Source organism: Aquarana catesbeiana, linkage group LG08 (assembly GCF_042186555.1).
Source record: "Aquarana catesbeiana isolate 2022-GZ linkage group LG08, ASM4218655v1, whole genome shotgun sequence".
NCBI classification, from domain to species: Eukaryota; Metazoa; Chordata; class Amphibia; order Anura; family Ranidae; genus Aquarana; species Aquarana catesbeiana.
Genome location: NC_133331.1, coordinates 163,790,587 through 163,805,865, shown reverse-complemented (window position 1 = coordinate 163,805,865; position 15,279 = coordinate 163,790,587). Strand labels below are relative to the sequence as shown.

The 15,279-nt window shown below is 47.0% G+C and overlaps 1 protein-coding gene across 2 annotated transcripts in view; it reads right to left on the bottom strand.

Moving 5' to 3' along the window:
* Window positions 1–15,279, bottom strand: part of ZSWIM8 (zinc finger SWIM-type containing 8) — a 112,330-nt gene that overhangs the window by 61,211 nt on the left and 35,840 nt on the right. For both annotated transcript variants that reach the window (XM_073596661.1, XM_073596663.1), the window contains exons 9-10: window positions 7,410–7,585; window positions 2,030–3,077 (exon numbers count right to left, since the gene is read on the bottom strand). In XM_073596661.1, coding sequence (XP_073452762.1) covers window positions 2,030–3,077; window positions 7,410–7,585 — 1,224 coding nt within the window. The remainder of the gene's footprint in view (window positions 1–2,029; window positions 3,078–7,409; window positions 7,586–15,279) is intronic.

Genomic DNA, 15,279 nt, shown 5'->3' with positions numbered 1-15,279 from the left:
TCCCCAGTAAGTAGTACTAGCTGGAAGTATTGACAACTGAAAAAAACTTTTAGCGGTCTTATTCTGAAAGCAGAGCATGCAGGTCTAAGGAAATAGGTAGAGAATAAATATCACACACACATAGGTTGAACTGGATGGACCTGTGTCTTTTTTTTATAAACTATGCAACTATGAAATTAACATTCACAGGGGCAGATATACTCAGCGTGTTGAAGTTAGAGAATTTGTAAACAACAGAACAGGTAGAGCAACCTTATGGAATTAAGACACAAAAGCTTGATGACGAAAAAAAAAAAAAAAACCCTGCCCTAATATAAAGGATATTAACGGGAAAAGGAAGTACTTTATTTCGCAACCCAGAGGCCTGCAAAACAACCTGTCTAATCCACTAGAAATAAATCTAGAAAACTTGTTTTAGGACCTTCTGGAGTAACAAATAAGGAATCTGTCGATCTAAAAGTCGTAGTGGCTGAGAAGTAAACCAACAGCCTTCACCATAACCAGACACTAGAAAAACAGCTCCTTGGGGTGAACTGGAGCTGGACACTGGAAAAGTAACACAATATCTTTTGAACGGTTCAAGGTAGAGACCACTCTGGGCAAAAAAAGCACTAAATAGTATCAAATGGAGCTCCTTACAAGCCAATGCTGACAACTCATAAATCCTACTAGACAGTGAAAGGCTATCTTACGGGTTATCATCTAGGAAATTTCCCAAATTTGTTTTAAATGGGGTTTTTACAAAATTGACAATATAAAATTGAAAAGCCATGGTTGGAGTGGGCACCAAACAGAGGAGGCAACACGTGTAATAATTGACAAGTTAATAAACAGTGAGTACAACCCCTAGTAAAAATAAAAGGGGTGTTTCCTGGTAAAGGTAAAGCACCTTAAAGTGGAGTTCCACACAAAAATGGAACTTACGCTTTAAGGGAAGGTGACCCCCTGACATGCCACATTTGGCATGTAATTTTTTTTTTGGGGGGGGGGGGGCGGGTGGAAACCCTCATTTTAGAGGGTTCCAGCTCCCACTTCCTCCCGAGGTCCACGGCCCTGGAAGAGAGAAAACCCCCCTTCCTCTCTGCAATCATCTGGGACACGTCACAGGTCCCAGATGATTGCCTGGCCAGTCAGTGTGCAGCGCGGCTCGCGCATGAGCAGTGCATGCCCGGCTGTGAAGCCACAGTGACAATGCCGGCGCCACAGAGAGGAGGGAGAGACTAGCGGGGCTTAATTCCTCCGCATCGCTAGACCCTGTGACAGGCAAGTGTCTGATTAGTAAAAGTCAGCAGCTTTAACAGAGCTGTCAGAGCAACAGAGCTGTCAGAGCAAAAATGCTGTTTTTTTAATTTTCCTTGCATGTCCCCCTCAGTTCTGTAGTGACTGCACTTCCAAGTGCACTTGTAGTGCAAAGTGGATTTACCTTTAGTAAATAACCCCCACAGTTTCACAAACACATAAGCGGAAAACAAAACTCACACAGCATGTAATTACTCACAACTGGAAGTCTTCAAAGACAGAGACAGAGTATTACATCAGACTGACTTTTTTAAATGCACTAAAGATGTTCTGATAGGGACATGCCCCTTCTGCCTTCTCCTCTATTGAGAAAAGTTTCCTCTCTGGATTTTGCTGCCTGGGACACTATCTGTGCATGGGGGAGAGCTTGACCAGTCACAGGATTCTCTCGCCCATTCACAAATGATGTCACAGATAGTATAATCAATGAAAGAACTTTTCTCAATGGAGAAGAGGTTGTGTCCCTGTCTGATCTGTTTTAGTGCAGCTTAGCCTGGAGACCTGAAGGTCTTAACCCCAACAACACTGGAAGTTCAGCCGCAGGAAGAGGACAGGGAAGCTCAGCAGTGAAGATTTCTACCGAGCCCAGCAGCCTGCCCATTGTGAGACATACTTCATTAGAGGTAAGTAATGTAACTAGAGCTGTAGAGGGGAAAACACCTTTTTTTTTTTTTTTTTTAGCTAAACTTTAGCTTTAAATTAATAAATTAGTACTATATTAAATGATTACCTCCATTCTATTTTCCTGGTCAAGAGGCTTTATTCCTGCAAATATATCTTGCTCTTCTGTCCCCTCATCTGCCTTCTCATCTTCATTTTTAGCTGCCTCTTGGGGGTTTAAGTAGTAAGCTTGATAGTCATCTTCTTCCTCACCCTTTTCATGGGTCTCACTTTCCTCTGTGCCTTTACTTTCCCCTTGACCACCTCCAATCGCTCCATTTTTGGCTACTTCTTCTGGTTTGAGGCTTTTACCCTCCACATCATCTGCAACAATCGGGTCCTCCTCTCCACTGCCAGCAGCAGCTAAAACTTCCACCATCAGATCAGCATCAACCTTAGGCACCGATTGACTGACAACGGCTGAAGGTTCCAGGCTTTCTGAATAATACACACCTCCTTCATCCTCAAAGTTGTCTCGATACCTTCTACTTAAAGGGGATTCTATGAAGCTAAAGGTATTGCTGGCTTCAGCTCCAAGTGCCAAGCTGCTATCATCAAGACTCATTTCAGCCATGTCTGGTTCCAGTGAACTGTCTTCACTGCTCATTCGACGCTTGCCACTGTGCTTACTGGCCATACACTTACTTGCTGGAATCTTTGTTTTGGTAACAGTGGTTTTATATACGCTTTTTTCTCCCCCTTCTGCAGAAAGCCGTCTTAAAACCCTTTGAGGTACTTCAGAAGCCACTTTCCTCTTTCCAACAAGCTCCTTCGGGCGTACGGACATTTCCTGAGAAGAGGGACGTGATCTGTCTCCAAAAAGCAGGCAGCTCTCATGCCCTTGTGCCCGACCACCTTCACACACAGCTTCTGTGCACTGTAGTCGACAGCTTCTCTGTTGAAAGGCTTTAACCCAGGAGAAAGAGTTTTTTTTGTCAGTGCTGCAGTAGGTGATTCCAGGGATGGGGTACGCTTGTTCCCAATTGAAATAACATGCCTCCACTGCCGGTTTGAAGCCCTGGAAGAGTTTATCTAAAGACTTTTTGTGTTGACCCCTCTTAACGTTCTCAATCACTTTTAGTTGCCATTGACGTAGCTGGGAACAAAGGTCCCTCCGTCTGTTACAGACAGCAAGTGAACAAGGTATTAAATAAAACTGTGATAATGTAGAATACACAGATAACATCACTATAAAAGTAAATAGGTGAAGTGATTTTAAAGTAGATCTACACCCAAGAATAAACATTTGATATACTGCATCTTACCAGTCCTTAGTTTCGGTGGTAGTATTGATTTTTTCTCTGTAGCTACCTGGTGATTCTGCCAGTAACACACTTTCTGTCCAATGGTGACAACACTTACTCACTGTACTGTATCTGTGTACGAGCAGTGTCGTCCTCTTAGGACAGGAAGTGTGTTAAGACTATAAAACAATGCCCTGTCTTCTCATCTCCAATAAATAGAGATGCTGTGTTCTATTGTCTGCAGAGAGAATGTAGGCAAGGCTGAATGTTTCAGTGCAGCATTGTTAGCTCACTACAGAAAGTTGAAGACTCGCTGGATTTCTGACTGCATCAGCAGGTAATTTTGTTTTCAAAACATATAACAAAAAGTTTTTGGTATATTAAATATACACAAAGGAGGCAAAGGCGACCCCTTTTTTTTTACCTGCCCCTACTTATTACCCTCCACAAAATAGAAACGTTATCTACCCCCCAATAGCACCATGGTTACACTAGTCAGATTCTGCAAATAGTACAGTGGAACCTTGGATTACGAGCATAATCCGTTCCAAGAGAATGCTTGTAATCCAAAGCACTCGCATATCAAAGCGAGTTGCCCCATAGAAGTCAATGGAAACGAAGATAATTCGTTCTATACTGACGTTTATTGCATGCAATACCACATGTGGCCAGAGGTGGGGGGGGTGATGGGAAATACTCGGAGACCGCTCGGATGCACTCAGAAATCCTCAGAAAGGCTCAGAAACACTTGGGAATGGAGTATTTCCGAGTGTTCCCAAGTATTTCCGAACGGCTCCGAGTGTCATCGGTGCCCCTGTATCTCTGGCCAAATGCGGTACTGCACACCACAGAGGCTTGAATCCTGCTCGTTTCGCAAGACAAACACTCGCAAACCGAGTCAGGATTTTTAAAAAATAATTGCTCGTATTGCAAAACGCTCGTTAACCATGTAACTCGCAATCCGAGGTTCCACTGTAATATTAATAGTGACTGTACATGTGACATGCCTAGTAAAAGTTAAGGCTACACCTGATCATTATAATTACTAAAAAAAATGAGATGCTGCTTCTAGAAAATATCTACTTCAGCCAGCCATACACAGAGCGATTTTCTTTCCTGCAACAGTGGGTTGCAGAAAAGAAAAATCACTTGATTCCTGGGGACGGTGTTGATGGGGGAATCCCTCCTGTGGAGCCAATGTGTTCTCCTGGCAGGGGAGCAGGGGAAGCCATCCCAGCCGGGAGAACACAGTGATTATTGTTAGCGACAAAGACTGGTTGTACCCAAGTTGATCGATCGATCAACACGGGTACATTCAGCCTGCCCATACATGGTTCGAATTTCAGCCGGTACCTGCTATGGCTGGTTTTAGGGACATGTATTAACAACAAATGAATGTCATACATTGACAGCAGTGGATCAAATCCGTATGCTGTCTGAAATACTGTTTGCACTTTGAGCTAAAAAGGAGAGCCTACGAGAGAGAGAGAGACTGAGACTACGAGAGAGAGAGAGCGAGACTACGAGAGAGAGAGAGCGAGACTACGAGAGAGAGAGAGCGAGACTACGAGAGAGAGAGAGCGAGACTACGAGAGAGAGAGAGCAAGACTACGAGAGAGCGAGAGAGACTACGAGAGAGCGAGACTACGAGAGAGAGAGAGCGAGACTACGAGAGAGAGAGAGCGAGACTACGAGAGAGCGAGACTACGAGAGAGCGAGACTACGAGAGAGCGAGACTACGAGAGAGCGAGACTACGAGAGAGCGAGACTACGAGAGAGCGAGAGAGCGAGACTACGAGAGAGCGAGAGAGCGAGACTACGAGAGAGCGAGACTACGAGAGAGCGAGACTACGAGAGAGCGAGACTACGAGAGAGCGAGACTACGAGAGAGCGAGACTACGAGAGAGCGAGAGAGCGAGACTACGAGAGAGCGAGACTACGAGAGAGCGAGACTACGAGAGAGCGAGACTACGAGAGAGCGAGACTACGAGAGAGCGAGACTACGAGAGAGCGAGAGAGCGAGACTACGAGAGAGCGAGACTACGAGAGAGCGAGACTACGAGAGAGCGAGAGAGCGAGACTACGAGAGAGAAAGAGCGAGACAACGAGAGAGAGAGCGAGACAACGAGAGAGAGAGAGCGAGACTACGAGAGAGAGAGAGCGAGACTACGAGAGAGAGAGAGCGAGACTACGAGAGAGAGAGAGCGAGACTACGAGAGAGAGAGAGCGAGACTACGAGAGAGAGACTACGAGAGAGAGAGATTACGAGAGAGAGAGACTACGAGAGAGAGAGAGAGACTACGAGAGAGAGATAGAGACACTACGAGAGAGAGAGAGATAGAGACACTACGAGAGAGAGAGAGAGAGGGACACTACGAGAAAGAGAGAGAGAGAGAGACTACAAGAGAGAGAGAGACTACGGGAGAGAGAGAGACTACGAGAGAGAGGGAGCGAGACTACGAGAGAGAGGGAGCGAGACTACGAGAGAGAGAGAGCGAGACTACGAGAGAGAGAGCGAGACTACGAGAGAGAGAGAGCGAGACTACGAGAGAGAGAGAGCGAGACTACGAGAGAGAGAGAGCGAGACTACGAGAGAGAGAGAGCGAGACTACGAGAGAGAGAGAGCGAGACTACGAGAGAGAGAGCGAGACTACGAGAGAGAGAGCGAGACTACGAGAGAGAGAGAGAGCGAGACTACGAGAGAGAGAGAGAGCGAGACTACGAGAGAGAGAGCGCGAGACTACGAGAGAGAGAGCGCGAGACTACGAGAGAGAGAGCGCGAGACTACGAGAGAGAGAGCGCGAGACTACGAGAGAGAGAGAGCGAGACTACGAGAGAGAGAGCGAGACTACGAGAGAGAGAGCGAGACTACGAGAGAGCGAGAGCGAGACTACGAGAGAGCGAGAGCGAGACTACGAGAGAGCGAGACTACGAGAGAGCGAGACTACGAGAGAGCGAGACTACGAGAGAGCGAGACTACGAGAGAGCGAGAGAGCGAGAGAGCGAGACTGCGAGAGAGCGAGACTACGAGAGAGCGAGACTACGAGAGAGCGAGAGAGCGAGACTACGAGAGAGCGAGACTACGAGAGAGCGAGACTACGAGAGAGCGAGAGAGCGAGACTACGAGAGAGCGAGACTACGAGAGAGCGAGACTACGAGAGAGCGAGACTACGAGAGAGCGAGACTACGAGACTACGAGAGAGCGAGAGAGCGAGACTACGAGAGAGCGAGACTACGAGAGAGCGAGACTACGAGAGAGAGAGCGAGACTACGAGAGAGAGAGCGAGACTACGAGAGAGAGAGCGAGACTACGAGAGAGAGAGCGAGACTACGAGAGAGAGAGCGAGACTACGAGAAAGAGCGAGACTACGACAGAGAAAGAGCGAGACTACGACAGAGAAAGAGCGAGACTACGACAGAGAAAGAGCGAGACTACGACAGAGAAAGAGCGAGACTACGACAGAGAAAGAGCGAGACTACGACAGAGAAAGAGCGAGACTACGACAGAGAAAGAGCGAGACTACGACAGAGAAAGAGCGAGACTACGACAGAGAAAGAGCGAGACTACGACAGAGAAAGAGCGAGACTACGAGAGAGAGCGAGACTACGAGAGAGAGCGAGACTACGAGAGAGAGCGAGACTACGAGAGAGGGAGCGAGACTACGAGAGAGAGAGAGACTACGAGAGAGAGACTACGAGAGAGAGAGAGCGAGACTACGAGAGAGAGAGAGAGAGACTACGAGAGAGAGAGAGACTACGAGAGAGAGAGAGAGAGACTACGAGAGAGAGAGAGCGAGACTACGAGAGAGAAAGAGCGAGACTACGAGAGAGAAAGAGCGAGACTACGAGAGAGAGCGAGACTACGAGAGAGAGCGAGACTACGAGAGAGAGCGAGACTACGAGAGAGAGCGAGACTACGAGAGAGAGCGAGACTACGAGAGAGAGCGAGACTACGAGAGAGAGAGAGACTACAAGAGAGAGACTACTAGAGAGAGAGAGACTACTAGAGAGAGAGAGACTACTAGAGAGAGAGACTACTAGAGAGAGAGACTACTAGAGAGAGACTACAAGAGAGAGAGACTACGAGAGAGAGAGACACTACAACAGAGAATGAATGGCAGAAAATACCAGATAAAGAGAAGCTTGGGAGATTACATTAATTTTAAAAATATACATTTTAATAAGCAAATTAACAATATCACTTACCTTTGGGGACTGATGGTAGGGTCTAGAACGGCCAGCCTCCAAAGGACAACCATTTCATCACACATACTGGCACATGCATGAGCAGCAACTTCTGACTGGCCATTACTGCGACCAGTATGACCACTAGCACTGCTATGAGAGGCTGAAGTGCGTACATTGTACCACCACCCTGTAATCTACAAAGGAAACAAAAATTCAAACGCTGTACTTAAAAAGTGGCCATATTAAAATTGATAGTGTTTAAAGTACACATTTACAGATACAATATTTTTTTCTTTGTTTTTTTTTAGTCAGGTAAATTAAAATACTGCATAGAATAAATACTACACATTTACCGTTTGATAGGCAGCATACATGACAGATGCAAAGCTACTACTCCAGGGCTACAGATATCAGACATGAACAACAAGATCTCAGTATTCTCAAACCTACCTCACAAGCTATGCTTATGTGACGACTCGGGTAGGCTGTGGGGATTGGTGGGATCCCTACTATTGAGGGGTGTTGTTTTGACTTTGTACGAATGCAAGGGCAGCATTGAGTGTGATGTTTATTTGGAGCATACTATAACAGAATTTTGTTTTTGAACTTTGAAGTAATAGAAACGCCCCTGAGTTTTATGGATTTGTATTGGTATCCCTTAGCTTTGCTTCCTGGGGTTGGCCTCTGTTTGCAGTGGCGGTCACCCCCTTGTGTACTCCAGTGCTTTGACGCCAGTTCCCCCATACTGGTTGGGAATGGGGGGAGTCACTGCTGCCAGGGTGCTGATGGTGTTGCCAGGGATGTCGGGCAGCACCTAATGTGATTTATAAATAATGTGGCAAGAACTCATGCAAATGCGAAATTAAGTTCTATATGTTTTTTTTTGTATATGTGTATTATGTTTATATGATTATTTTTATTACACTGTAGATTGTATATTATAGATGTTCTTATACTATGCCCCAGAGGAAGCAGCGTCACTGGCTGTGAAAAATGTTGAACTTACAAGGCCTGTACATTACTTTTGTGTCCTGCAACTGTTTTGGCAATATAGTATTGAACTGTGAACTATATTTGTGTGTGTAATATATATATATATATATATATATATATATATATATATATATATATATATATATATATATATATATATATATCTCTACATATACATACATACACACACAGTATCTCACAATAGTAAGTACACCCCTCACATTTTTGTAAATATTTTATTCTATCTCTTCATGTGACAACACTTAAGAAATTACACTTTGCTACAATATTAAAGTAGTGAGTGTACAGCTTGTATAACAGTGTAAATTTCCTGTCCACTCAAAATAACTCAACACACAGCCATTAATATCTAAACCGCTGGCATAAAAAAAGTGAGTACACCCCTAAGTAAAAATGCCCAAATTGGGTCCAAAGTGTCAATATTTTGTGTGGCCACCATTTTCCAGCACTGCCTTAACCCTCTTGGGCATGGAGTTCACCAGAGCTTCACAGGTTGCCACTGGAGTCCTCTTCCACTGCTCCATGATGACATCACGGAGCTGGTGGATGTTAGAGCCCCACAGATGCTCAATAGGGTTTAGGTTTGAAGCTATGCTTGACCAGTCCATCACCTTTACCCTCAGCTTCTTTAGCAAAGCAGTGGTCATCTTGGAGCTGTGTTTGGGGTCGTTATGTTGGAATACTGCCCAGCGGCCCAGTCTCCGAAGGGGACTCTGCTCTGCTTTAGTATGTTACAGCACATGTTGGCATTTATGGTTCCCTCAATGAATTATAGCTCCCCAGTGCCGGCAGCACTCATGCAGCCCCAGACCATGACACTCCCACCACCATGCTTGACTGTAGGCAAGACACACTTGTCTTTGTACGTCTCACTTGGTTCCCGCCACACACATCTGAACCAAATAAGTTTATCTTGGTCTCATTAGACCACATGACATGGTTCCAGTAATCCATGTCCTTAGCCTGATTGTCTTCAGCAAACTGTTTGCAGGCTTTCTTGTTCATCATCTTTAGAAGAGGCTTCCTTCTGGGACGACAGCCATGCAAACCAATTTGATGCAATGTGCAGCGTATGGTTTGAGCACTGACAGTCTGACCCCCCACCCCTTCAACCTTTGCAGCACTCATACGTCTATTTCCCAAAGACAACCTCTGGATATGACGCTGAGCACGTGCACTCAACCTCTGAAATGAGGGGAAGCTCTGCTGACTTTATCATCCAATCATGTGCAAGCAAAAATGTTTTCTTATGTTCCTTGCATGTGAATTTTCTTTGCAAAGAGAAGCTTTACGTCATGTACTAAGCTCTGGAGCAAGTGCACTTGCAGTGCACAGTATATTTGCCTTTAGTAAATCAACCCCTGTGTGTGCTGTATAAATATACCTGAGTACGAAGTGCCATAGATTTAGATGAAAAAGATCAAGCATGGTCACGTTACCTCTTTTTTTCTGTCCAGTTTTAAAGGCAGAAAAACTCTAGTTTAATATTAAAATTGTTACAGAATGCTTCAGAACAGGCAAAGGTGCGTAAATGGATTGCTGCATACTGGAGTCTTGATTGAAAATAACACTGACCAAAATACCTAACATTTACCTTTAATATTTTGCTTTGATCCCAATGATTAAGCACTAGGGATGAGCTTCGCATTCGAGTCGAACCCATGTTCGACTCGAACATTGGCTGTTCGGTCGTTCGCCGTATTCCGAACACTGTTCCGAACTTTATGGGCTGTCCGCGCCAAATGCGTGTGGCGCGTCACGGCCCATAATTCACTGCAGCATCGCAGTGCATTGCTGGCTGATGATTGGCCAAGCATGCACTATGACCCGCATGCTTGGCCAATCACAGCGCCGTCGGTAGAGAGAGCTGTAATTGGCCAAAGCCAGGGTGGCTTTGGCCAATTATGGCTCAGGGGGTTTAGAACACGCCCCACACTATATAAGGCCGCCTACACGGCGGCCCTGTGTAGTGTGTGTTTCGGCGTTGAAAGAGAGATAGACAGACAGAGAGACAGTGTCATTTCATTTGAGTTAGATAGATTAGGCAGGACAATCAGTGAGTTAGCTGCACTTACAGTGTATTGTGTATATATATGCATCCCAGGTGTTATATATATATATATATATATATACACACACACACACACACATATATATATATACACTGTATTCAGTTTAGCTAGATCCGTTCCTGTTATCTTCTTACTGACAGGGAGGCTTGTCTTGTTACAGTATTTACAGCTACCTGAAGAAAATTGCTGGTGTTCTTTTGATCCTATTAGTACCACAGTCAGGCAGCTAGACTATTTACAGTTAGTGCAGTGCGTCCTGCTCACAGTGTTCAGCTAAAACTACAAGTTAGTGTAGTGAGACCTCTGCAGTGTTCATTTAAAGCTACAAGTTAGTGCAGTGCGTCCTGCTCACAGTGTTCAGCTAAAACTACATGTTAGTGTGGTGCGTCCTCCTCACAGTGTTCAGCTAAACCTACAAGTTATTTTTTTGCGAGCTCTGCACAGTGTTCATCTAAAGCTACAAGTTAGTGTAGTGCATCCTGCTCACAGAGTTCAGCTAAAACTACAAGTTAGTGCAGTGAGACCTCTGCACAGTGTTCATCTAAAGCTACAAGTTAGTGCAGTGCGTCCTGCTCACAGTGTTCAGCTAAAACTACATGTTAGTGTGGTGCATCCTCCTCACAGTGTTCAGCTAAACCTACAAGTTATTTTTTTGCGAGCTCTGCACAGTGTTCAGCTAAAGCTACAAGTTAGTGCAGTGCGTCCTGCTCACAGTGTTCAGCTAAAACTACAAGTTAGTGTGGTGCGTCCTCCTCACAGTGTTCAGCTAAAACTACAAGTTAGTGTAGTGAGACCTCTGCACAGTGTTCAGCTAAAACTACAAGTTAGTGTAGTGCGTCCTGCTCACAGTGTTCAGCTAAAACTACAAGTTAGTGTGGTGCTTCCTGCTTACAGTGTTCAGCTAAAACTACAAGTTAGTGTGTTGCGTCCTCCTCACAGTGTTCAGCTAAACCTACAAGTTATTTTTTTGCGAGCTCTGCACAGTGTTCAGCTAAAGCTACCTGTAGAAGGTTGGTGGTGTTCTACATTCTACAGGCAGGCAGTTGATTTTGCTAGCTGCAGTATCAGTACACATACATTATATATATATATATATATATATATATATATATATATATATATATATATATATATACTGTATTTATTGGCGTATAACACTCACTTTTTCACCCTAAAAATTGGGTGCAAATAGCATGTGCGTGTTATACGCCAATACTTCAATTTTAGATGCCTCGGAGGGGACAGGGAGGGGGGGGGGGGGGCGGGACGAGCGCTGTCAGATTACATAGAGTGAGAATCTCCTGTTTACTTGGCGGCCTCTGTAAAAGGAAGTCCCGTCTCCTGGGCCGCCCCTCTCCCTGTCTCCTCTAGGCTGCAGATGGGCATCGATCAGGCTGCACTGATGGCAATGGTGAGGCTGCTGCATTGATGGCAATGGTGAGGCTGCATTGATGTGGACTGATGAGGTTGCATTAATGGCACTTGTGAGGCTGCAGATGGGCATTGATGAGGCTGCATTGGTGGCAATGGTGAGGCTGCAGATGGGCACTGACCGTTATTTTGCTTCAAAGTTCCTTATTTAAAATGTAATTTTTTTTCCTGAAACTTCCCTCTTAAAATTAATGTGCGTGTTATACGCCGATAAATACGGTATATATATATATATATATATATATATATATATATATATATATATATCCCAGCTTAGTGCAGCTACAGGCCATTAGTATGTCTGGAAGGCCAAGAAGGAGAGGCAGACAGTCACAAGCCAATAAGAGAGGGCAAGCAGGCTTTGTGTCTAGTGCTGGTCATGGAGACGGTGCATCCTCATCAGCACGTGGCCGTTGGACACGCTTGGCCTTTTTTTCGGCAGCTGGCCGTGTTGAGCCGCAGCATGACGAAGACTTGGTCGAATGGATGACCAAGCCGTCCTCATCCTCCTCATCCTCTCTCACTCATGCTCAGGGTACTTTGTCTGGCAAAGCAGTGGCCTCTTCCCTCGGCTCAATGTCATCAGTGACTCCTTCCCTAGCCCCACCATGTCCTCCTGAGGAGTCCCTCGAACTGTTTGACCACAGTGTTGGGTACATGCTCCAGGAGGATGCCCAGCGTTTGGAAGGCTCTGATGATGATACTGAGCTCGATAAAGGCAGTAACATGAGCACGGACAGAAGGGGTGCCCAAGAAGGACAGCAATTTGGCAGTCATGCTCCCCCTGCTACAGCATACTGCCCGGTTTTCTCCAGTGATGAGGAGGGAGGGGATGATGAGGTCACTGACTCAACGTGGGTGCCTGATAGGAGAGAGGAGGAGGAGGAGGAGGCGGCACATCACCAACGAGGCAGGATGCCCTCCAGGGGCCAGCCTAAGGGCAGCACATTGACTGCATCACACCCCAAAGCTCCACATGTGCAGGGCGCTGCAGTCTCTGCGCGTTATTCAAAAAGTTCTTTGGTGTGGGCCTTTTTTGAGACGAGTGCATCAGATCGCACCGCTGCTATTTGCAACATATGTCTCAAGCGTATCTCGCGTGGCCAAAACATCTCCCGCTTGGGTACCACATGCTTGACCAGACACATGTTGACCTGCCATGCAGTTCGTTGGCAAGCGTATCTAAAAGACCCACACCAAAGAACAAAGAGGACCTCTCCTTGCTCCTCATCAGCTGAGATCTCCAACCCCACTATACCTTCAGTCCTCTCTGAGACCTGCACTGAGAGGAATGAAGGTGTAGAATTAGGTGTGTCACAGCCAAGTACTTGTGGGCAATCTGCTTTTGGTACACCGACGTCAGATTGTACCAGGCAAATTTCCCTGCCCCAGCTGCTGCACCGCCGAAAGAAGTTTGCTCCCAGCCATCCACATGTCCAGCGGTTGAATGCTAGCTTGGCAAAATTGCTAGCACTTCAACTGCTGCCTTTTCAGTTGGTAGACTCTGCCCCCTTCCGTGAGTTTGTGGAATGTGCGGTTCCTCAGTGGCAGGTACCCAAACGCCACTTTTTCTCACGGAAGGCGATTCCGGCTCTCTACCGGCATGTGGAAGGCAATGTCCATGCCTCGCTGGACAGGGCGGTCAGCGGTAAGGTGCATATTACCGCTGACTCATGGTCCAGCAGGCATGGACAGGGACGTTACCTAAGTTTCACGGCGCATTGGGTGACTCTGCTGGCAGTTGGGAAGGATGCAGGACAAGGTGCAGTAGTGTTGGAGGTTGTTCCGCCACCACGCCTCCAAAATGCCACTACTAATGATTGTGACACATCTCTCTCCTTCACCTCCTCCTCTTCTTCTTCCTCCATGGCCTCTTCCTGTACTTTTTCCTCGGAACCAGCGGTGCTCCGTAGTCGTTCAAGGGGCTACGCAAGTACGCAGGCCAAAAGATGCCATGCAGTGCTTGAGCTGGTGTGCTTGGGGGACAGGAGCCACACTGGGGCAGAGGTTCTGTCAGCTCTGCAGGGGCAGGTTCAGAGGTGGTTGACGCCACACCAACTTAAGGCAGGAATGGTGGTTTGCGACAATGGCACCAACCTCCTCTCTGCCCTCCGACAGGGACAAATGACCCATGTGCCCTGTTTGGCTCACGTCCTTAACTTGGTGGTGCAGCGGTTCTTGGGCAGGTACCCGGGCTTACAGGATGTCCTGAGGCAGGCCAGGAAAGTCTGTGTGCATTTCCGCCGGTCTTATAATGCCAGTGCTCGGCTGGCGGACCTCCAAAAGGAGTTTAACCTGCCCAAGAGCCGCCTAATCTGTGACATGCCCACCAGGTGGAACTCAACGTTGGCCATGCTGCAGCGGCTGCACACACAGCAGAGGGCCATCAATGAGTACCTGTGCGACTATGGCACCAGGACAGGGTCGGGGGAGCTTGTTTTTTTTTCCCCACGCCAGTGGGCCATGATCAGGGATGCATGCACTGTCCTGCCACCATTTGAGGAGGCCACGAGGATGGTGAGCAGTGACAGTGCATGCATCAGTGGCACTGTCCCCCTTGTCCACCTGTTGGAGCACACGCTGCGTGGAATAATGGACAGGGCACTTGAGGCAGAACAGAGGCAGGAAGAGGAGGACTTCCTTAGCTCTCAAGGCCCACTTTATCCAGAGAGTGTTCCTGCGTGCCCGCCGATCACACAGGAAGAGGACGAGGAGGAGGAGGAAAAGGAAGATTGTGTCAGTATGGAGGTGGAGCCTGGTACTCAGCATCAGCAGCAGTCTTTAAGGGATCAGTCCCAAGAAACACATGGACTTGTACGTGGCTGGGAGGAGGTGGCTGCGGACCATGTCGTCCTTAGTGACCCAGAGGACTCCGGACCGAATGCCTCAGCAAACCTACGCTGCATGGCCTCCCTGATCCTGCAAAGCCTGCGTAAGGATCCTCGTATTCGTGGTATCAAGGAGAAGGACCAATACTGGCTGGCAACCCTCCTTGATCCACATTACAAGGGTAAGGTTGCGGACCTTATCTTGCCATCGCAGAGGGAGCAGAGGATGAAACATCTTCAGGAGGCCTTGCAGAAAGGTCTGTGCAACGCGTTCCCAGAGACTGGGAGGTTACAAACTCCTGTTTCTGGACAACGTGTTGCTGAGGCTTCGGTCAGTCAAAGAAGGAGCGGTGGAGAAGGTGGCCGTCTGACCGATGCGTTCAGACAATTTTTTGGTCCGCAGCCCCAAGGTATGATCGGTTCCAGCAACCATCGCCAGCGTCTGTTTTACATGGTGCAGGAATACCTAGGGGCAAGATCTGACTTGGACACCTTTCCCACCGAAAATCCTCTGGGTTACTGGGTCTTGAGGATGGATCACTG